The sequence below is a fragment of the Lolium perenne genome, chromosome 1 (assembly GCF_019359855.2).
Source record: "Lolium perenne isolate Kyuss_39 chromosome 1, Kyuss_2.0, whole genome shotgun sequence".
Taxonomy (NCBI): domain Eukaryota; kingdom Viridiplantae; phylum Streptophyta; class Magnoliopsida; order Poales; family Poaceae; genus Lolium; species Lolium perenne.
In genome coordinates, this window is record NC_067244.2 from 36,462,498 (window position 1) to 36,486,839 (window position 24,342).

The 24,342-nt window shown below is 43.6% G+C and overlaps 1 protein-coding gene across 1 annotated transcript; it reads left to right on the forward strand.

The window, feature by feature from the left end:
- Positions 1-1,759: 1,759 nt before the first annotated feature.
- On the forward strand, positions 1,760-3,090 carry LOC127346776 (uncharacterized). The gene has a single exon (XM_051373043.2). The coding sequence runs from the start codon at positions 1,905-1,907 to the stop codon at positions 2,769-2,771; it is 867 nt and encodes a 288-aa protein (XP_051229003.1). The 5' UTR covers positions 1,760-1,904; the 3' UTR covers positions 2,772-3,090.
- Positions 3,091-24,342: the final 21,252 nt, after the last annotated feature.

The following is a 24,342-nucleotide window of genomic DNA, read 5'->3' on the forward strand; positions in this document are numbered from 1 at the left end:
GGACAGCCTCGCAGTCCTGGCAGGGCTACATAAGCGCATAAACACTGTGAATCCCACATGTTCCATTTGCGGACAGGCTGCCGAAGACAGTCATCATGCGCTAATCAGGTGTACTCTGGCTCGTGCTCTCCGGGATGAAACGAGGAAGCTTTGGCGATTGCCTCCGGAGGAGACCTTTGAGTATAATGGCAAGGAGTGGATACTACAGCTCCTTTGCAGCATCTCTAAGAGTGACCGGCCTAAGGTTATTTTCCTTCTGTGGCGGGTGTGGCATCACAGGAATAATGTCGTGCATGGGGATGGGAAGGCTTCGATCACAGCTTCGGCGTTGTTCATTGTCAACTATCACCGTTCTTTCCTTGCGGCCCGATATTCTATGAACCAACATAGTTCTGAAGATCCGCTGGCTCATACCAAGTGGATAGCTCCAACAGAGGGGTCGCTGAAGGCCAATGTGGACGCTGGGTGGGATGAGGTATCCAAAAGAGCTGGATTGGGGGTCATCCTTCGTGATCACAAGGGCCAAGTCATTCTTACGGAGTGGAAACATATTCAGTCGTGCGCCAGCGCCGAGGAGGCCGAGCTGCAAGCATGCATTGCTGGGATCAAACACCTTATATCTATTGGATGCGATCAGGCCATTGTTGAATCTGACTGTCTCCGAGCTGTGCAATCTATATCTAGTTCAGGACAGGAGTTGTCGAGTGGCTGGGCACTATGTAATGAAGCTCGGGATCTTATTAGAGTCTTTGGTAGCATATCCATTTGTAAGATAGACCGGGTCAGTAATGGTGCAGCGCATGTGCTGGCACAGTTAGGCAAGTCCGGCTTTGATGGTTTCCTGCGTGGTGAAGCCCCTTCCTGCGTGTCGGAGCTCATCGCCCAGGATTGTAATTGACTTGGCTTCAGGCCAACAGGTTTCTGACGCACTCTTTTCCTTCCAGGGTACCGAAGGGGGCTGGAAGGTTTTTAATGAGGCGGCCTGTTGGTCTTAATATATGGTGGTTATTTCAAAAAAAAAAAGATGATGGAAGGGTATAGTCTGCTTCATCGCAGTGTTATACTATTGAATATAATGTTACCAAATGGTAACAAAGATTGGGTTTACTTACATGGGTTAAACCTCTAGCAGCCAAATAAAGCCGAAGTCCAATAGCAAAACGCGATTTTTTTTAGTCCCTCCACTACATAGAAAATCACAACATGTTTTCGAGTAGTGTTTGGTGCAATTCTACAAAAAAAAAAAATCAACAATAATTATGTAGTCCAGAACCTATTGGAACGATGATGGAAGGGTATAGTCTGCTTCATCGCAGTGTTATACTATTGAATGTTACCAAATGGTAACAAAGATTGGGGAGATTTCTACCCCTAGAGAGCTTTATTCCACCTCACCGGCAAAACTCCCCATTGGGGTTTACTTACGTATGGGTTAAACCTCTAGCAGCCAAATAAAGCCAAAGTCCAATAGCAAAACGCGATTTCTTTTTAGTCCCTCCACTACATAGAAAATCACAACATGTTGACCCATGACATGGGAGGGGGCAATATTCTCAGCGCATTGTGATCCTGTGCATGTTTCACACATTGGTGATTGATAACGTTGGTAAACATCAGGGAGTAAAACGAAATGAAACAGACTTAATTTCTCATCATGCATTGCCACCCTCTCTCTCTTATGGTTCAGCATTTCCCTTGAGCAACAACCACATACTAAACACTTTCATTTTGAGTGACACCGTGCTTGCTCAAAGGAATATAAAGATCTGTCCGGGAGCATTGCCGAAGCCAAGGCCCTTTCCCCACATCAAGTTCATTCTCTCTGCCTCTCTACGTGTGCCCTCGTCATCTCCTTCTTCACTAGTTGAGTTCTCCTCCCCACGTGTTGGAACAATGAAGTCAGGATGGGAACCGGAGCAGCGGGATCTCGGCGACCTCGGGCTCGCCGGCATCTTCCGCGAGACCATCCTCGTGGTCCGTCGAGTCTTCCTCCCCAACTACGGCGGCACCCTTCTGCGCCCGCTCCTCACCGATTGTTTTATCGCCAATGCCGTCTTCTCTGTAGCCCCCACTGTCTGGACCTGGGCGTTTTCTTCTTCTACGTCCAGATCCTCGCCCTCCTCCTCCAGCCCCAGGTCCTCATTCTCTTGACCCCCGACTATGTCTTCTGCGTGGCGTCCCTTTACTGCACAGGCGGCGGCCTCCGCGCCGCCCACAGCGTCCTCAACGAGCGCATCCCCGCCGTCCCGCTCAGGCGGCTCTTCTGCACGTTCTACCTCGTTGCACTCCCCATTCTCGTCATCTTCACCTCCCTCTCCGTCGCGGCCCTGCTCGGCCTCGACGACAAGATCTTGCTGGCGATGCGCCTGCTGGGATTGGCCAGCGCGGCCTACGCCGCCGTCGTGGGCCACCTGGCCTGTGTCGTCTCGGTGCTGGAGGACGCCGTCCTCTTCGGCGCCGTGCGCAGGAGCCGGGAGCTCCTCGCCGGCAAGTTCTGGATGGTGGCGACCTTCTTCCTCACGCTCGACGGTTGCATCATCGCCCTACTGGTGGCCTTCCAGGCGCTCATGACTGATGGCGCACGGAGCCTCGGCTTTGGGTTCCGACTGGCCGCCGTGACGGCCATATACGGAGCGCTGCCGGCGCTGCTCCACGTCGCTATGGTGGCGCAGCCGGTGGCCTACATGGTCTGCAAGAGCCACCGTCAGGAGGTCGTCGACCTGGTCCAACTCCACGGCTCCACTACACTCGCCGTCGACGGCGACAATTAATGGCGTGGACCTGCAGTGGGTGCACAAGGCATCGCAGCTCACTGCTAACCCTGCAACTACTCTCGAGCTAGCTATCCTGTGGAGTTTAGTGCTAATTAAGCTTTGTTTCTACTATACTACTAGCTACTTAGCTTCCAATAAGAAGTTAGTTACAAGAAAACTTCCAAGAACTCATTACTACAAGTTCTTAAGGATATGCAGTCGTATCTCTCGTATGGAACTCTGTGATCCCATTGTTATTAGTACTTATGAGAGATGCATGCTTGGGATTATGCATGTGTGAGGCTTTGAATAGAATAATATATATGTTTAATTTCTTTGGATTTGTGCCACCCGATCTCACTGCAGCTCGGTTTTGAAATATTTGAAAATGACTTTATGTGTACTTGTGCAAAGTTTCGCTAAAAACACATTTATTTATACACTGCAGAAAAAACAAATATATTGGCTGTAGAAATGACTAGAAACTCTTATTTTACCCCAAGAATTACTTTTTTTGTGTAGTTCAATGTACAACTTCTTTCTTAACGAAACTTGCGCTGTACATACTATATGCGTGTATTTCTTTCAGTAATTTTTTGTACCCCGATACAACGTTTTATACAATTAAAAAACGAGAGCGCTAGTCTGCGGAGATGCAAGTACTAGCTTCTGTTTTTGCGGCTAATAATTATACCATATATAGTTAAGCTCTAAAAATGTTTCTACAAATTAAGTGCATTTTTTGGATGAGGGCGTGTGACTGTGTGGGCAGTAACAAGTGTTTCATCATCCCCCCTTTTTTTCCAGAGCTACCCAGAAGTTTCGTTGAAAACTTGAGATGAGAAGATAACAACATGCCTCACCTTCTTCTACCAACATTATTGTCCTTGAGCAACCATATGAACACTTCAATTTTCAGTACCAGCTTATCTTACCAAAAATGCTCAAAGGAAAATAAAAACATGTTAGTCAGCATTGCCAAAGCGAAAGCCAAGTCCCTTTCACCCCATTGCTTTCTCAGCCGCAGTACATGTGCGTTCTTGATCTCTTGCTTCACTAGGGTCAGTTTGCTTGCTCACACCATTTTCCTGCAGCTGATGACTTAGCTCTAGGGAAGCTGTGCGGTTAATGCGACCTCTAATTCTAGTGTGGGGAAATCTTTCGCGAACAAAACTAAAACATGGAGTGATCGATGTTTCTCTCATTAATTCTAATGAGTTACGGTTTAGTAGTCAGATGAGTGCGATAAATTTTTTACATGACTTTTGTTGATATCTTAATTTGGGTGTGTGTGGGGGGTGGAGTGGGGGTTGTTTGAATTGATATTCAAACTTAAGTATATGATATTCAAATCGAATTTGAATTTTGGATTGGAATTAGAAACACAATTAATAAAAGATAGATGATGCAAAATAAAGAAAATGCTTCTTTATTGCTCACAAAGGGTATTACATTGGTCTCTTCCAATTTTCATACAAAATTACAAACAAAAGAAAAAGATGGAGAAATGAAAGTCCTATCCAATTTGTATTATCCTTCTTGATCTTATAACATGTGAAACAAATAAAGACCTAAAGCGGAGCATTTTTTAATGTTAAAATGTTGCCTTACCATTAGTAAGGCATTTCAATGTTTTTAAACAAGAAAAATATTTAGGAAGGCAATATCAAATCCATTAGGCAAGAATTAGGACATAGTAATTCATATCACAGATGTGATTACACGTGACAGTGTGAGGCAAATATTTAACAGTAGGCAACTAAATTTAGAGAAACACAAACAGAGATACAAAGCAATGGCAAGGCGGCTATAAAACCCTCTAGATCTTAGCTGGGCTGTAATTACAAGATCTAAAGAAACAGTTTAATGAATTAGATTTATCACTATTTACCTAAACTGGTTCCATCATTAGCCAAAGTTCACAAGAAGATAAGCCACTGAATTAAAGCATCCTCAATCCAACAAGTAAAAATACATTTTGCAGTGTATGAAACTAACAATAACCGGGATAAATATTAACCAACCGAGTTGATCCACGGGCTTTCAATGTTATGTTATTGTCCAATGCGAGCAACCAGGGTACATATAAAAACAACAGTACCAGCCACACTCGTAGCTAGCAAGCTAGCTACCACCACCATTCCATTGACCACAATCAACAACTCATCATCAACTCTCTCCAGAACACACACAAAATCATCAAAGAACACGAATCACCACGGTTACTTACAACACTACTAGAAACCAGATTAAGAATCTGGGAGGAGCAGGCTATCCACGAGAATAAAGTTTACAAGAGCCATGAGACACATGTTTCTCTCCATCTAGCTGGTTGATCAAAAGATCATCTCAAACAATCTTGCCATATAACTGGAACATATCAATATGGATTTGTTGCAGGAAATTATGCACACATCCATGTTATGCCTACTCATGAAGTATCACTTAATTGTGTAGTGTTTGACGCCATTTGTCTCAATACCAATATAATACTAGCAGCTATTTAATGGAATATCTGGGCACTTGACCTAATCTTGCTAGTCAAGTTTTTCTACAACTATGCATCTTCAGGGAGGTACCAGAACATAGATGTATGACTACCAAGATTGGCACATGAGATAATAAAGTAAATAAAAGCTACCTAGAAGTAATTAGCACTTAAACCGTCAGATTTTGCATAGGAAAGAATCAAAAGGATTATCTTGTTTCTGAAGTTTTGCTCTGGCCGGGAGTACTGGTTTGGCCACCGGTAGTACCGCTGTCTCCAAGGAGGCAGTACTACGTCTTGTAGGATAACGTTGCATAGAAAACAAAAATTTTCCTACGGCGAACACGCAATCCAAGCCAAGATGCAATCTAGAAGACGGTAGCAACGAGGGGGTATCGAGTCTCACCCTTGAAGAGATTCCAAAGCCTACAAGATGAGGCTCTTGTTGCTGCGGTAGACGATCACTTGCCGCTTGCAAAAGCGCGTAGAAGATCTTGATCACGATCGGTTCCGGCGCCACGAACGGGCAGCACCTCCGTACTCGGTCACACGTTCGGTTGTTGATGAAGACGACGTCCACCTCCCCGTTCCAGCGGGCAGCGGAAGTAGTAGCTCCTCTTGAATCCGACAGCACGACGGCGTGGTGTCGGTGGCGGTGTAGAAGTCCGGCGGAGCTTCGCTAAGCTATGCGGGCAATATGGAGAAGAGGAGCTTGGCTAGGGTTTGGGAGGGGTGGCCGGCCACTCTATGGGGGGCGGCCAGCTTGTGGTCTTAGGGTGGCCGGCCCCCTCCCTTGGCCCCTCATTATATAGGTGGATCCCAAGTGTTGGTGTCCAAGTCTTCGAATAAGACCCGAAACCAAAACCTTCCATAGAACCTTCCGCGACATTTTATTTCACATAAAATGACATCCTATATATGAATCTTATTCTCCGGACCATTCCGGAACTCCTCGTGATGTCCGGGATCTCATCCGGGACTCCGAACAAATATTCGAACTCCATTCCATAATTCAAGTGCTACCATTTCAACATCCAACTTTAAGTGTGTCGCCCTACGGTTCGAGAACTATGCGGACATGGTTGAGTACTCACTCCGACCAATAACCAATAGCGGGATCTGGAGATCCATAATGGCTCCCACATATTCAACGATGACTTTAGTGATCGAATGAACCATACACATATATTACCAATTCCCTTTGTCTCGCGATATTTTACTTGTCCGAGGTTTGATCTTCGGTATCACTCTATACCTTGTTCAACCTCGTCTCCTGACAAGTACTCTTTACTCGTACCGTGGTATGTGGTCTCTTATGAACTCATTCATATGCTTGCAAGACATTAGACGACATTCCACCGAGAGGGCCCAGTATATCTATCCGTCATCGGGATGGACAAATCCCACTGTTGATCCATATGCCTCAACTCATACTTTCCGGATACTTAATCCCACCTTTATAGCCACCCATTTACGCAGTGGTGTTTGGTGTAATCAAAGTACCTTTCCGGTATAAGTGATTTACATGATCTCATGGTCATAAGGACTAGGTAACTATGTATCGAAAGCTTATAGCAAATAACTTAATGACGAGATCTTATGCTACGCTTAATTGGGTGTGTCCATTATATCATTCACACAATGACATAACCTTGTTATTAATAACATCCAATGTTCATGATTATGAAACTAATCATCTATTAATCAACAAGCTAGTTTAAGAGGCATACTAGGGACTTCTTGTTTGTCTACATATCACACATGTACTAATGTTTCGGTTAATACAATTCTAGCATGATATATAAACATTTATCATAAACATAAAGATATAAATAATAACCACTTTATTATTGCCTCTAGGGCATATCTCCTTCGATCTCCCACTTGCACTAGAGTCAATAATCTAGATTACATTGTAATATACCTAACACCCATGGCATTCTGGTGTTGGTCATGCTTTGCCCTAGGGAGAGCTTTAGTCAACGGATCTGCTACATTCAGATCAGTGTGTACTTTGCAAATCTTTACTTCTCCATCTTCGATGTACTCGCGAATCGAGTGGTAACGCAGCTTGATATGCTTCAGCCTCTTGTGTGACCTTGGCTCTTGTGCATTGGCGATGGCACCCATGTTATCACAAGAAATGATTACTGGCTCCAAAGCACTAGGAACCACACCGAGCTCTACAATGAACCTCTTCATCCATACCGCTTCGATGAAGCCTCTGAAGCTGCTATGTACTCGATTCTGTTGAAGACTTCGCCACCGTGCACCGCTTCGAGCTTGCCCAGCTTATCGCAAAGCACCATTCAATATAAACACGTACCTGCATTGTGACTTAGAGTCATCGGATCAGTGTTCCAACTTGCATCGGTGTAACCGTTTACAACGAGCTCTTGGTCACCTCCATAACAAAGAAACATATCCTTAGTTCTTTTCAAGTACTTCAGGATATTCTTGACCGCTGTCCAGTGTTCCATTCCTGGATCACTTTGATATCTGCTAGTCAAACTAACAGCATGTGCTATATCCGGTCTAGTACATAGCATGGCATACATGATAGATCCTACTGCCGAGGCATAGGGGATGTTACACATCCTTTCTCTTTCTTCTGCCGTAGCCGGTCCTTGAGTTTTACTCAATACCTTGCCTGGTAACATAGGTAAGAACCCTTTCTTACTTTCGTCCATTCTAAATTTCTTTAGAATCTTGTCCAGATATGTACTCTGTGATAGCCCTATTAGGCGTCTTGATCTATCTCTATAAATCTTGATGCCTAATATATACGATGCTTCACCAAGGTCTTTCATTGAAAAACTATTATTCAAATAACCCTTAACACTGCTTAATAGTTCTATATCATTCCCGATCAATAATATGTCATCTACATATAATATCAGGAATGCTACAGAGCTCCCACTCACTTTCTTGTAAATACAGGCCTCTCCATCACCCTGTATAAACCAGAAGTCTTTGATCACCTTATCAAAGCGTCGGTTCCAACTTCTTGATGCTTGCTTCAGTCCATAGATTGAACGCTGAAGTTTGCATACTTTGTCAGCATTTTTAGGATCGACAAAACCTTTGGGTTGTACCATATACAACTCTTCCTCAATATCTCCATTAAGGAACGCCGTTTTGACATCCATCTGCCAAATCTCATAATCGAAAAATGCAGCTATTGCTAACAAAATCCTCACAGATTTTAGCTTCGCTACAGGTGAGAAAGTCTCATCGTAGTCAACTCCTTGAATTTGTCGGAAACCCTTTGCGACAAGTCGAGCTTTATAGACAGTAATATTACCATCAGCATCTGTTTTTCTCTTGAAAATCCATTTATTCTCGACAGCCTTTCGGCTATCAGGTAAGTCTACCAAAGTCCATACTTTGTTATCATACATGGATCCCATTTCGGATTTCATGGCTTCTTGCCATTTGTTGGAATCTGGGCTCATCATCGCTTCTTCATACGTCGCAGGTCCTCATCATTGTTATCTACAATCATGACATTTAGACAAGGATCATACCAATCAGGAGTGGCACGTTCCCTTGTCGATCTGCGAGGTTCAATAGTTTCCTCGTTCGAAGTTTCATGATCATTATCATTAGCTTCCTCTGTTGCCGGTGTAGGCGGTACAGGTACAACTTCCGCATCTGCGCTACTGCGATCAACGAGTATAGATTCATCAATCTCATCGAGTTCTACTTTTCTTCCAGTCACTTCTTTAGTGAGAAATTCTTTCTCAAGAAAGGTTCCGTTCTTAGCAACAAAGATTTTGCCTTCGGATTTGTGATAGAAAGTGTACCCTATAGTTTCCTTAGGGTATCCTATGAAGACGCATTTCTCCGCTTTGGGTTCTAGCTTGTCCGGTTGTAACTTCTTTACATAGGCTTCGCAACCCCAAACTTTCAGGAACGTGACTTAGGTTTCTTATTAAACCATAATTCATACGGTGTCGTTTCTACGGATTTTGATGGTGCTCTATTTAAAGTGAATGCGGCTGTCTCTAATGCATAACTCCAAAATGATAACGGCAAATCAGTAAGAGACATCATACTACGAACCATATCTAAGAGAGTTCGATTACGACGTTCGGACACACCGTTTCGTTGAGGTGTTCCCGGCGGTGTCAATTGTGAAAGTATTCCGCATTTCTTTAAATGCATGCCAAACTCATAACTCAGATATTCACCTCCACGATCAAATCGTAGAAATTTGATCTTCTTGTTACGTTGATTTTCTACTTCACTTTGAAATTCCTTAAACTTCTCGAAAGTTTCGGATTTATGTTTCATGAAATAGATATACCCATATCTACTCAGATCATCTGTGAAGGTTAGAACATAACGATAACCACCGCGATGCTACGCTCATTGGTCCACATACATCTGTATGTATGATTTCCAATAAGTCAGTAGCTCGCTCCATCATACCAGAAAATGGAGTCTTTGTCATTTTACCCATTAGACATGCTTCGCATCTATCAAGTGACTCAAAGTCAAGTGATTCAAGTAATCCATCAGTATGGAGTTTCTTCATGCGTTTCACTCCAATATGACCAAGGCAGCGAGTGCCACATATAAGTAGAATTATCATTAAGTTTAATTCGCTTAGCATCAATGTTATGTATATGCGTATCACTACTATCGAGATCTAATAGAAATAAGCCATTCTTTTGTGGTGCTCGACCATAAAAGATATTATTCATAAAAATAGAACAACCATTATTCTCAGACTTGAATGAATAACCGTCTTGCATTAAACAAGATCCAGATATAATGTTCATGCTCAACGCAGGTACATAATAGCAATTATTTAGGCTTAAAACTAATCCCGAAGGTAGATGTAGAGGAAGTGTGCCGACTGCGATCACATTGACCTTGGATCCGTTTCCAACGCGCATCGTCACTTCATCTTTCAGCAGTTGTCGTTTATTCTTTAGTTCCTGTTTCGAGTTACAAATATGAGCAACCGAACCAGTATCAAATACCCAGGTACTAGAACGAGAACCAGTGAAATGAACATCTATAACATGTATATCAAATATACCTTCTTTCTTCTTCTTGACAAGGCCGCTCTTCGGATCAGCCGGATACTTGGAGCAATTACGCTTCCGGTGTCCCTTCTCCTTGCGATAATAGCACTCAGCATCAGGCTTAGGGCCGTTCTTAGGTTTCATAGGAGGCGTGGCAGCTTTCTTGCCACCCTTCTTGAATTTTCCTTAGACTTGCCCTGTTTCTTGAAAACTGGTTGTCTTGTTGACCATCAACACTTGGTGCTCTGTCTTGTTCTCAATCTCAGCAGCTTTTAGCATGCCATAAAGTTCACGCACCTCCTTGTTCATGTTACTGCATATTGTAGTTCATCACAAAGCTCTTGTAACTTGGTGGCGGTGATTGAAGGACACGATTAATCCCGATCTGTTAGGAATCACTATTCCCAAGTCATCGAGTTTCTTCGCATGCCCGGTCATGGCGAGCATGTGCTCACTAACGGAGCTGCCTTCTTCCATCATACAGCTGAAGAAATGTTTCGATGCTTCATAGCATTCCATGGCCGCATGAGTCTCGAATATAGCTTTCAGCTCATTCATCAACTCATGAGGATCATGGTGCTCAAAACTTTTTTGAAGATCGGATTCCGCATCGCACAGGATGGCACACTGAACTTGAGAGTACCGAGTTTTCCGAGTCGCGTAAACAGCTTTTACTTCATCGGATTCATCTTCTGCAGGAGGGTCACCTAGCGGTGCATCAAGCACAAATTGCAGATTTCCGCCAGAGAGGAAGATCCTCACATGACGGAACCAGTCGGTGAAGTTGCTACCGTTGCTCTTAAGTTTCTCTTTCTCTAGGAACTGATTAAAATTGATTGGGGATGCCATCTCTACAACATATATTTGCAATAGTTTAGACTAAGTTTATGACAAATTGAGTTCAAATTTTAATTCAACATAATTAAAAACCTAAGTGAACTCCCACTCAAAACAATATCCCTCGCATTGTCTTAGTGATCACACGAACCAAATCCACCGCACCTAAACCCGATCATCACGAGAAAAGGTGTGATTTCAATGGCGAACACTCAAAGTGTTCATCATATCAACCATATGATTCATGCTCTACCTTTCGGTATCACGTGTTCCGAGACCATGTCTGTACATGCTAGGCTCATCAAGGCCACCTTAGTATCCGCATGTGCAAAACTGTCTTGCACCCGTTATATGTACTTATTGAATCTATCACACCCGATCATCACGAGGTGCTTCGAAACGACAAGACTTGGCAACGGTGCTACTAAGGATGAACACTTTATTATCTTGAGATTTTAGTGAGGGATCATCTTATAATGCTACCGTCGCGATCTAAGCAAAATAAGATGCATAAAAAGGATTAACATCACATGCAGTTCATATGTGATATGATATGGCCCTTTTGTTCTTGCGCCTTTGATCTTCATCTCCAAAGCACGGATATGATCTCCATCATCTTCGGGCATGATCTCCAACATCGTCGGCGTAGCGTCAAGGTCAATGGCGCCGTCTTCATGATTGTCCTCCATGTAGCAACTATTACAACTACTTTGAAATACTACTCAACATGAAATTTAAAGACAACCATAAGGCTCCTGCCGGTTGCCACAATACAATAATGATCATCTCATACATATTCATCATCACATTATGGCCATATCACATCACCAAACCCTGCAAAAACAAGTTAGACGTCTCTAATTTGGTTTGCATATTTTACGTGGTTTAGGGTTTTCGAGAGAGATCTAATCTACCTACGAACATGAACCACAACGTTGATACTAATGTTTTCAATAGAAGAGTAAATTGAATCTTTACTATAGTAGGAGAGACAGACACCCGCAAAGCCTCTTATGCAATACAAGTTGCATGTCGAACGAGGAACAAGTCTCATGAACGCGGTCATGTAAAGTTAGTCCGAGCCGCTTCATCCCACTATGCCATAAAGATGCAAAGTACTCAAACTAAAGATAACAAGAGCATCAACGCCCACAAACCATTGTGTTCTACTCGTGCAACCATCTATGCATAGACACGGCTCTGATACCACTGTAGGATAACGTTGCATAGAAAACAAAAATTTTCCTACGGCGAACACGCAATCCAAGCCAAGATGCAATCTAGAAGACGGTAGCAACGAGGGGGTATCGAGTCTCACCCTTGAAGAGATTCCAAAGCCTACAAGATGAGGCTCTTGTTGCTGCGGTAGATGATCACTTGCCGCTTGCAAAAGCGCGTAGAAGATCTTGATCACGATCGGTTCCGGCGCCACGAACGGGCAGCACCTCCGTACTCGGTCACACGTTCGGTTGTTGATGAAGACGACGTCCACCTCCCCGTTCCAGCGGGCAGCGGAAGTAGTAGCTCCTCTTGAATCCGACAGCACGACGGCGTGGTGTCGGTGGCGGTGTAGAAGTCCGGCGGAGCTTCGCTAAGCTATGCGGGCAATATGGAGAAGAGGAGCTTGGCTAGGGTTTGGGAGGGGTGGCCGGCCACTCTATGGGGGGCGGCCAGCTTGTGGTCTTAGGGTGGCCGGCCCCCTCCCTTGGCCCCTCATTATATAGGTGGATCCCAAGTGTTGGTGTCCAAGTCTTCGAATAAGACCCGAAACCAAAACCTTCCATAGAACCTTCCGCGACATTTTATTTCACATAAAATGACATCCTATATATGAATCTTATTCTCCGGACCATTCCGGAACTCCTCGTGATGTCCGGGATCTCATCCGGGACTCCGAACAAATATTCGAACTCCATTCCATAATTCAAGTGCTACCATTTCAACATCCAACTTTAAGTGTGTCACCCTACGGTTCGAGAACTATGCGGACATGGTTGAGTACTCACTCCGACCAATAACCAATAGCGGGATCTGGAGATCCATAATGGCTCCCACATATTCAACGATGACTTTAGTGATCGAATGAACCATACACATATATTACCAATTCCCTTTGTCTCGCGATATTTTACTTGTCCGAGGTTTGATCTTCGGTATCACTCTATACCTTGTTCAACCTCGTCTCCTGACAAGTACTCTTTACTCGTACCGTGGTATGTGGTCTCTTATGAACTCATTCATATGCTTGCAAGACATTAGACGACATTCCACCGAGAGGGCCCAGAGTATATCTATCCGTCATCGGGATGGACAAATCCCACTGTTGATCCATATGCCTCAACTCATACTTTCCGGATACTTAATCCCACCTTTATAGCCACCCATTTACGCAGTGGTGTTTGGTGTAATCAAAGTACCTTTCCGGTATAAGTGATTTACATGATCTCATGGTCATAAGGACTAGGTAACTATGTATCGAAAGCTTATAGCAAATAACTTAATGACGAGATCTTATGCTACGCTTAATTGGGTGTGTCCATTATATCATTCACACAATGACATAACCTTGTTATTAATAACATCCAATGTTCATGATTATGAAACTAATCATCTATTAATCAACAAGCTAGTTTAAGAGGCATACTAGGGACTTCTTGTTTGTCTACATATCACACATGTACTAATGTTTCGGTTAATACAATTCTAGCATGATATATAAACATTTATCATAAACATAAAGATATAAATAATAACCACTTTATTATTGCCTCTAGGGCATATCTCCTTCACGTCTGCCCATTGATCCGGTACGCATGGGAAGGAACCAATGTTGCGGTACAATCGCTGCATCCCTAGGAGCAGTACCCGTGATACTGCTCCTAGGGGTTAAGTTGGTTCGGTACCCTGACCGATACCCGACCGGTACGTACCCTAGAAGTACCGCTGAGCCATGTTCTACGTGGCTCGCGGTAGTACCGCCCATGGTACAACTTATTGGTCTTTGTGCACAGTAGTATCGGGCTCGGTACCGCTCAGGTACCGCCTAGTTTACAGAACGTAGAATAGGCATCGGTACCCTGACTGGTACCTCAGACCCGGTAGTACAACTCAATGTGTTGTAGGCGTTGACGAGGACAAATGGTAACTCTTGTAGCGAAACTACTGCTGGTCAGAGCAGTACTATCGGTCGTGCGTGAATCTGCACATAACGACAAGATTTTTTGTGTGGGGGCGGGGGGCACAAAAGGACCCCTTCTCCCCCATGGGTTGTAGCTCTTCGCCATTCTCTCTCCTCCATTGTTGACCTTGAAGAGCTTGACCTATTTGTTGTTTCCTCCTCTAATTGTTGAATTGTTTTTGGCAAGAAGAGAGAGGAGATATAGATCTATTTCTACACCAATAAAAATCTTATTTTTGTGAGGGTATCTTACTAGATTTAGATTTTGGAGTCTTTTGTGGATTTCTTCCTTTGTTCTTCCTCCCTCATTCCCGATAAGCTTTTCTAGCTTTGGTGGAATTTGGGACTGAAGGACTTGAGAACTTGTGTTCTTCCCATTGAATAAGGTTCATCGGTTTAAATTATCTATGGAAATATAGTGAAGTGAAAGTTTGTGGGCTATTACTCTTGGGTGCTTATACCCAATGCATGTACCTCTTGGGTTCTTGGAACCCTAGACGACTTGTTGGTATTTTGTGATGTTGTGGCCTTGGTGGTAATTATTTGGGATCCTCCAATTGTTGTGGAGTTTACCTCAAGCTTGTGAACTTCAAGAAGATTACTTGGGAGCCTCCAATTAAGTTGTGGAGCTCACCCAAAGCTTGTGACCACCCTCAAGGGTCCTGTAGTGGATCAAAGTTTTCCCTTTTGGTGGGAAGACTCGAGGAGAATATGGTGTGCCAATGTCGCATTTAGAGTGCCTTGTATCTCCACACCGCTCAAACGGAGATTAGCACCCACAAGGTGTGAACTTCGGTATACATCATCGTCTCCGCGCTCCAATGTGGCATTTGGAGTGCCTTGTGCCTTTGTGACGTTTTCACCTGTTTTCTGTAAATTATTTGGGTAAGTTCCACTCTTCTTAATTAATAAAGTGACAAGTATTTTTCCTTGTTTAAAAAGAAAGTAACATGGGAAACTTGGGCATACAGACAGTCAGTATCATCTTGCATTTGTCCATAGGTCCAAGCATGATTTCTTCACAGTCTTTTTTGCGTTAAAAGAAGGTGCCGATGCTAAAATAATTTTCTTTGATGGCAGAACCCAACTTAAAATTAACAAGTGACAAAACAGTGCAAAAGTAATTATATTTCCAAGAAACAAAGGTAATTAACACAATTAACGACGAAATGAGACACTTCTCATCAAGATTAAATAGCTAACTTAGCAAGACATCCAGGCCAACGTGTTCCTACTTGTTGCATATGAATTTGCAGCGACTCCATAAATATAAGAGAGTGCTGCTAGGTTGTGATATCCTTTTGAAGTCGACCGTTGTTGATGTTGATTTTCCTATTTTCTTTGTAATCTTTTAGCTTTTTCTCTGATAGTTGTGTTGGGTATGTATCCATGCTCTGTCTTAAAAGGTGGAGTTTTTTTTTTGCATCAGCTTGATGCATTATGTGATCCATGAAGAAGGTCTAGAAGATAGAAACTGGATGGATATGACAGCACTTTAAGCGGTACAAAGTTTTTGTTAACATCACATTGGTAATTATGAAACATGAATAATTATTTAGAAAATGCAACGCAGTCTCAACTAACAAGTCTTGATCTAACCTGGCTTGGCACACATTTGTACTGGCTATTTTCTCTCTCTGAAATACCTGTTGGCTACTGTTGCTGGCAAAGGGTTATCACTGATCGACACCAAAGCACTGCAGAGTAGAGACTGGTAGAAGAACAAAATGTAAGCCCGAAATTCGGATTTCTTAGACAAGCCGCAAAACTTGTATTTTCCGGAGTTGTTTAACATTGGAAAATTTTCAAGTTATGTAAATCTTTTGTGCTTTCATAATAATATAAATAAAAAGTTGTGCAAAAAAATAAAGAAGAAGATACATGATTAGTGGTTCCACACCACAAAACCCAAGTGAAGAAGAGCGTGAAGTCCGCCAAGCCGTAGCAGCTGGCAGGCCAACCGACCGCGTCATCGTGCCTTGCCTGATTCTTTCACATTCCAGTCGATATATATTGAGCTCGACGCTGCGCGCGCGCTCGTGATGCTTATCACCGTTTCTGGAAATGGAGCCCGGCCACCCTCACGTCTCCGTCATCGACGCATCCTTTGAAGTTCATTCAAAGGGCAACCATTCAATTACTACGTACGCGTTTGCTTTTGTGCCACTCCGTCTCGGTGCAACAGTAGATGCAATAGCCTCAAAAGATAATGTAGATGGCGTACAAGGGATGCACTTCTAACAATTTAGATATAGTACTAGATCATTCAGATCACACTTCCATTCTGATTGAATTGCATTAAATTGTGATTGATCGAAACAATAATTTCCACCATAATGCTAGTTCTGTTTGCCTACCGGGAGCGGAGCAACAGTGTACCTATAGTATTGAAAAAATATCCTCGCTATTGAATGAGCAAAATAATAAATTTTCATATTGTTGTATCGAGCTATTGTTAGTTCTAATTATTGGTTCAACTTTATGCTGTCGCTGATTCATATGAGAATTGTACAGGGTAGACTTGGTTTTCTATATGCCAATGCACATATATTGGTAGGTAGTATTTTCTGCTCATACTTGAATAATTATGTTTTTTTTTTCGATCAAAACTTGAATAATTATGTACTGAAATGGTGCTAACCTCCTCAGTGTCCGATGATTCAGCTAGCTGTTATGTGATGTCAATGCAGAGCACAGAAAGACTAAAGCAGGAGTCCTCATCGTCAATCTTAGTCTTAGCTTAAACTCTTAAGAAGTGTCGCCACGTCAGAACAACGGCCTGGTAGTACTGTAATTTCGGTATTGAGATATTTTTCAATAAAGGGTGCGTATTAATATCAAGAAGTTAGCAATTACAACCATCCTCTGCAACAAAGTAGTGCCCTAATGGCAATATGCATGCACATCAAAAAAAGAAAGAATAATTACAAAAAATAAAAATCCTGCTACAGTGATCTATTCATTGTAGAGAGAAGTCTAATTTAGCCCCCTAAACTCGTCTCAAAGTTCAGACTACTTTCCTGAACTTTACTTTGGTTCAATCTTCAACCCTGAATTCTATAAACCGTTCGGAATTGGACCTTCTACCCTTTTTGACATGTTTTCAACCGGTTTTTCTCGCCAGTTAGCGGGTTTTCTTCTTATATACTGTGTCAACTCATCAACATACAACATACACGGTACACGAAAAACCAGCTTAATACAATGCAAGGGGTGATTCTGAACCGTTTTTAGAATTCAGGATTGAAAGTTGAACCAAAGTAAAGTTGAGGGTTGTAAGCTGAACTTTGATACAATTTTAGGTGGGTAAATTGGACTTCTCTCTTCATTGTAACATGGAACCAAACACCACCAAGATAGCACCTGAAATTCATCTCTCCAAAGCGACGCCGCCAAAAAAAACAGTGCACAAGCATCGCCATCACCCTGATCGTAGACGATAGGTTTTCACCCTAGAGAAAGTCGGCACTCGCAAAACAATACCTTCAACAAGATAACTGTCAGGCATAATTAATTAAGGCCAGACCTTGAATTTTTACCATAAAACCTTGGATTCCGAACTTCTACTGTGCTGACGCCTCCCGATAGCGTTGCTCCAAGTCACGAGTCACCACAGATCTAGGTTTTCATGCCATTCTCAGCGACTAACTTCACAATGGAACCAAACAATATACAACAATGGCAACAAACTGCAGATCTTCGCATCGCTCACGCTGAGACCTAAACGGTCAGAAAAACACGGTTGCGCGCGACCGAATCCCATCCTACTCCAGGCATAGGGCGCACTAGGTAGTTTTCCGGTGGAGCCTTCCGAAACTGGAAAATCCAGTTATATCAAAGAGAACAAGAGTCGATCAGATTTTTGTCTTGGCGTCAGAGGAACCGTAGGATTGTCGCATTTATTCCAGTCGATCTAGTAGCCCACATGCCACATGTCGGCGTAGAGGAGAAGGTGAACCAGACCGCCGCGACCAAGATGAATCAGGCGATAGGCATAGAGGCCCACGCCACCATCTTGGATAGCAACCCATCTAGCCATGCATGGCTCTCACCGACCCGCCAGCCCAGATCAGAACCAGCACCTCCACCACCACCATCCGCACGCGCCTGCCTCCGTGCTTCTCCACTCCGACGCATCGCCGGCATGTGCCTCCTCTGCCCTTTGGCAAGTTTTTTTTGGTAACTAGTTCAAAAAAGGAACTTTTTTTAGATGAAAAGGAACTAAAACGGTTAAGAGTAACTCTAGCGGCTACCGTAAAAGTGGTCAAACCCGTAAAATTATCGACTTTTACAGTTTCGGTCGAGAAACATGCGTAGAGTTGATCCCGTAAACTGGTCCAAACTGTAAATATTTTTACAAAACCCTCTGAACCCATGCCCACCAACCGTGTATATGAGGTTTTGGAGGCCAAATCGGGTGAAATCCACATGCCCCCTAAATCTGGTCAAACCTCGTCGGAGCATGGCCGAATAGAGCTCGCCGAGGCGAAGCTCGCGAAGCCGGGGAGGGTTGGGGCCGGGGCTGGGCGGGCGCGGACGGGTCGAGGCGCGGAAGGGAGGACATGGCCGGGCAGTAGCGGAGAAGACGCGGCCGGGACAGAGCTCACCGGGGCGCGGCCAGGCAGGGGAGGAGAGGACGCGGCCAGGCACGGTGGAAAAAAAAGCTGATAGGTGGGTCTTTTGGCATATTGAGGAATATTCTATTTTAGGGTTTTAGTATACGGGATCTGCTCGGCCGCAACCCACGCAAGCATAGAATTCGTGTTTACCGTGGCATGTACTCTCGTTTTTACAGGTCGTGAAATACAGAATCTGCTAGAGTTGCTCTGAAACTGTGAAACCATTTTTGCGCCCGGAAGTTTCGTTTGAAAAAATTATAGTCCACCGGAAATATAACAACATGCTCTTCTACCAACATTGTCCTTGAGCAACCGTATGAACACTTTTATTTTTCAGTAGCACCGTGCCAAGCTTATCTTACCAAAAATGCTCAAACGAAAAAATAAAGAGCTGTCAGTGAACATTGCCAAAGCCAAAGCCAAGTCCCTTTCGCCCCATTGCTTTCTCTGCCTTTGTACATGTGCGCTCGTCATCTCTTGCTTCACTTCATTAATTGATCTCTCCACAGACCACGGCCACCACCGTACGTGCTCCAAGTTCCCACGATGGAGATGGAGTGGCACTGTGGCAGCGGGATCTTGCCGGCCTCGGGCAAGCAAAGACATTGAAATCAAGTTTATATGAAGCAAAAAAATCAGCTTGCCGATGTCTTTAGAAAGGCTCTTCTGATGAAGACTTTGAAAATTTCAAGCGTAATCTAAAAATCTTCACTCTTTCGCAGTTTAGATTAAGGGAGGTGTTAGAAAAATTGTACCAAATTAGTATATATATGGGAAGGGCAAACTGTATGGTATGCTACACCAACGGCCAAGAGCATCTCTACTGACGCACCCCAAATCGGCACCGGAAGGTACGCTTGCAGTGCGTTATGAGGCTTAGCTGGACCTGCTCTCCAATATTTGGGAAGAGGTTGAACACACCAGCAACCCCGATAAGAAATGCTAAAATCTTTTTTGAACAAGCAAATGTAAAAAAATTGTAAAATTTCATTTATATTTAGGATTATTTACAAAAGTTTGAATGAAATTTGAACTAAACTAAATTAAATTAAAACAACCCTAATCTACTGACTGTCAGTTGGAGCGCGTGACGGATCTGCCTCGTCATCGTTCTCCCCTCCCTTGCTTCACGCATCTCGAGGTGCATCATGGCTGCAGGCGATGCCGGAGCATGCATGTGGCGCTGAGAAGTGGCGGGACTCGTTTCCTCATGGGCGGTCGTCTCGGCCTGGTACTGAGCGTTGAGCTCAAGCAGCCTCTACCACTCGGCCGCCATGAGGAGGTGAACTGCCTCCTCCGTAGATTCCCGCTCGCGTGAGATCTCGAGGGTGTGGTCGAAGTGGGCGGCGCGAGAGTGCTTTCTTGTTGATCCTCTAGAAGCGCTACACGTTGAAGTTGCAGGAGGCTAGGATCGTCGCCTGCTCCTTGGTGGCATCGGCGTCCTCGTCTGCTAAGAACGTCTCGTTCCACTCGTCGAACTCGGAGTCATCAAGGTTGTGGGCGGGACCGCATGTCCGCATGTGCTACTAACGGCAACTCCTAGCCTTGTCATCTAGCCCATTTAGTTCATCATCCCTTCAGGGGTTCTCAGTCAAAGGGATCGTCCTGAGGTGGTCACCATGGTTGGGTTCTTTCTTTATGCCGTCGTAACGCTGCCGAGCAATTCCCGTCGGAACAACACCTCCCTAGCCACGCCAACTTCAAATCCTACTTCCACACATTCGTGCACCTATCCACAACATGGTTCTTGACCCTCGAGACCTTGTGAGATGTTTGATGAGCGCAGATTGCACACCGTTGGGGAACCCCAAGAGGAAGGTGTGATGAGCACAGTAGCAAGTTTTCCCTCAGTAAGAAACCAAGATTTAATCGACCAGTAGTTGAAATGCGTGAGTTCTGAAGGTGTTGCTAGCTGACTTATGGTAGGGCGCACTACCGGCGTCAGCAACAACGTGGAACCTGCGCACAACACAACCAAAATACTTTGCCCCAACTTACAGTGAGGTTGTCAATCTCACTGGTTTTTGCTGAAAACAAAGGATTAACCGTTTAGTTTGGAAAGAGATGTTTGTTTTGCAGTGAAATTAAAGAGAATAGTGCTTGCAGTAAGTAAACAGAACATGATGATTTTATCAGTGTAAAAGAAAGGACCGGGGTCCGCGGTTCACTAGAGGTGTCTCTCCATAAAGATAAATAACATGTTGGGTGAACAAATTACAGCTAGGCAAATGACAGAATAAAGATCATACATGAAATGATTACTATGAGATTCGTTTGGGCATTACAACATAATACATAGACTGTAATCCAACTGTGTCTATGACTAATAATCCACCTTACGGTTATCATCCGAACCCCTTTCAGTATTAAGTTGCAAGCACCAGATTATCGCATTAAGCAATATATGTAAAGTAAACAATAGAATTATCCTTAGATAAAACATTATTTTTTTCTCCCTAGTAGCAATAGCACATCTACAATCTTAGAAGTTATTGTCACTCTTCCGAATTACTAGAGCTATGAACCCACTACCGAGCATAAATACTCCCTCTTGGAGTTACAAGCATTTACTTGGCGAAAGCATCTACTAGCAACGGAGAGCATGCAAAATCACAAATAACATGTGACAAGTATATAATCGATCTCAACATAGTATTCAATATTCATTGGATCCTAGCAAACACATTTTTTAGCGTTACATAAAAATGATCTTGATCATGATAGGCATATCACAAGATCTAAACATGAAGCATAAATTGGAGAAGACAACCATCTAGCTACTGCTATGGACCCGTAGTCCAGAGATGAACTACTCGCACATCACTTTGGAGGCAGGCATGACGATGTACAGGCCTCCAGTTATGATCTCCCTCTCCGTCAAGGTGCCGGGAAGAGCTTGAGAACCCTCCCGAGCTAGGATCGGCGATGGCGGGCGCGATGAAACTTTCATGGATGCAGGCTCGGGTATTTAGGTTTTTCCCGAGATTATGAATAAATAGGCGGAAGGGCGATGTCGGTGGAGGCCAGGGGGGCCCACACCACCCCATGGTGTGGCTAGGGGTGGGCCATGCAAAGGCATGGTGTGGCCCCTCTCTGTCCCTCCTCCATCTCTGCTCTCGACTCCATCTTTACTCCAGGAAAAATAGGAACTTTGGCTTTCGTTTCGTCCAATTCCAAGAATATTTCATGTACAACTTTTCTTAAATACAAAATAGCAGAAAACAGGGAACTGACACTGTGGCATCTTGTCAATAGGTTAGTGCCGAAAAATGTATTGCAACGAAGTGTAAACAAAACATATTGGAATTGGTTAAAACAAGTATGAGACATCAAAAATTATTGATACGTTTACAATGTATCAGCATCCCCAAGGTTAACTCCTGCTCGTCCTCGAGTAGGTAATTGATAACAAAAAATAATTTTTGAGGTGACATGCAGCCAACACAATCTTGATTAAGTTTATTGCAAAAACATTGTGAGTTGGGATCAAAGTACTCTAAACATAGGCATGATAGATATAATTCTAACAATAGAACTTATCAACTATGTTATAACATGAAAAGTACCCCAAACAAAGGATCATGCATAATTGTGGATTGAAATCAACTGTTTGTTTATGAGCATAGAGAAAACATAGCAAAGTGGTACTCAACTTGTCTTTTATGAAGTAGCAAAACATAAATGACAGGACACCTTTAAAGTTCAAAAGGTGACTAGATACAAGTAATTTGAGAACAAATCATGAATCAATCAATAATAAATTTTGGGACTATGCACATCATACTCAGAATGACAAGTATGCTCTCTTAATTGGTGCATAAAGCAAGAAGATAAAGACTCAACATAAAATTAAAAGAAAGGCTTGTGCAGAGGGAAGCAAGATTACTCATGTGGTAGAGCTTTTTTATTTTGAATGCAATAGGAGTGTTGAAAATATATTTTGGGAGGTATGCATGTCTATGTCAACGAATGGCATCAAATGATCCATCATCCTTTCATATAGTGACCTCAAGAGCGGCTCCCTGATGGCGTGTAAGACACACGTCCGTTGGGAACCCCAAGAGGAAGGTGTGATGCGTACAGCAGCAAGTTTTCCCTCAGTAAGAAACCAAGGTTATCGAACCAGTAGGAGCCAAGAAGCACGTTGAAGGTTGTTGGTGGCGGAGTGTAGTGCGACGCAACACCAGGGATTCCGGCGCCAACGTGGAACCTGCACAACACAATCCAAGTACTTTGCCCCAACTTAACAGTGAGGTTGTCAATCTCACCGGCTTGCTGTAACAAAGGATTAGATGTATAGTGTGGAAGATGATGTTTGCAAAGAACAGTAAGAACAAGTATTGCAGTAGATTGTATTTGATGTAAAAGAATGGACCGGTGTCCACAGTTCACTAGTGGTGTCTCTCCAATAAGAATTAGCATGTTGGGTGAACAAATTACAGTTGGGCAATTGACAAATAGAGAGGGCATGACAATGCACATACATATCATGATGAGTAAAGTGAAATTCAATTGGGCATTACGACAAAGTACATAGACCGCTATCCAGTATGCATCTATGCCTAAAAAGTCCATCTTCAGGTTATCATCCGAACCCCTTCCAGTATTAAGTTGCAAACAACAGACAATTGCATTAAGTATGGTGCGTAATGTAATCAACACAAATATCCTTAGACAAAGCATCGATGTTTTATCCCTAGTGGCAACAACACATCCACAACCTTAGAACTTTCTGTCACTGTCCCAGATTAAATGGAGGCATGAACCCACTATCGAGCATAAATACTCCCTCTTGGAGTTACAATTATCAACTTGGCCAGAGCCTCTACTAGCAACGGAGAGCATGCAAGATCATAAAAAACACATATATGATAGATTGATAATCAACATAACATAGTATTCCATATTCATCGGATCCCAACAAACGCAACATGTAGCATTACAAATAGATGATCTTGATCATGATAGGCAGCTCACAAGATCTACAATGATAGCACAATGAGGAGAAGACGAGCATCTAGCTACTGCTATGGACCCATAGTCCAGGGGTGAACTACTCACACATCAATCCGGAGGCGATCATGGCGATGAAGAGTCCTCCGGGAGATGATTCCCCTCTCCGGCAGGGTGCCGGAGGCGATCTCCTGAATCCCCCGAGATGGGATTGGCGGCGGCGGCGTCTCTGGAAGGTTTTCTGTATCGTGGCTCTCGGTACTGGGGTTTTCGCGACGAAGGCTTTAAGTAGGCGGAAGGGTAGGTTTAGGAGCGTCACGAGGGCCCCACACGCCAGGGCCGCGCGGCCAAGACCTAGGCCGCGCCGCCCTGTTGTGTCGGCGCCTCGTCGCCCCACTTCGTTTCCCTTTCGGTCTTCTGGAAGCTTCGTGGAAAAATAAGACCCTAGGCGTTGATTTCGTCCAATTCCGAGAATATT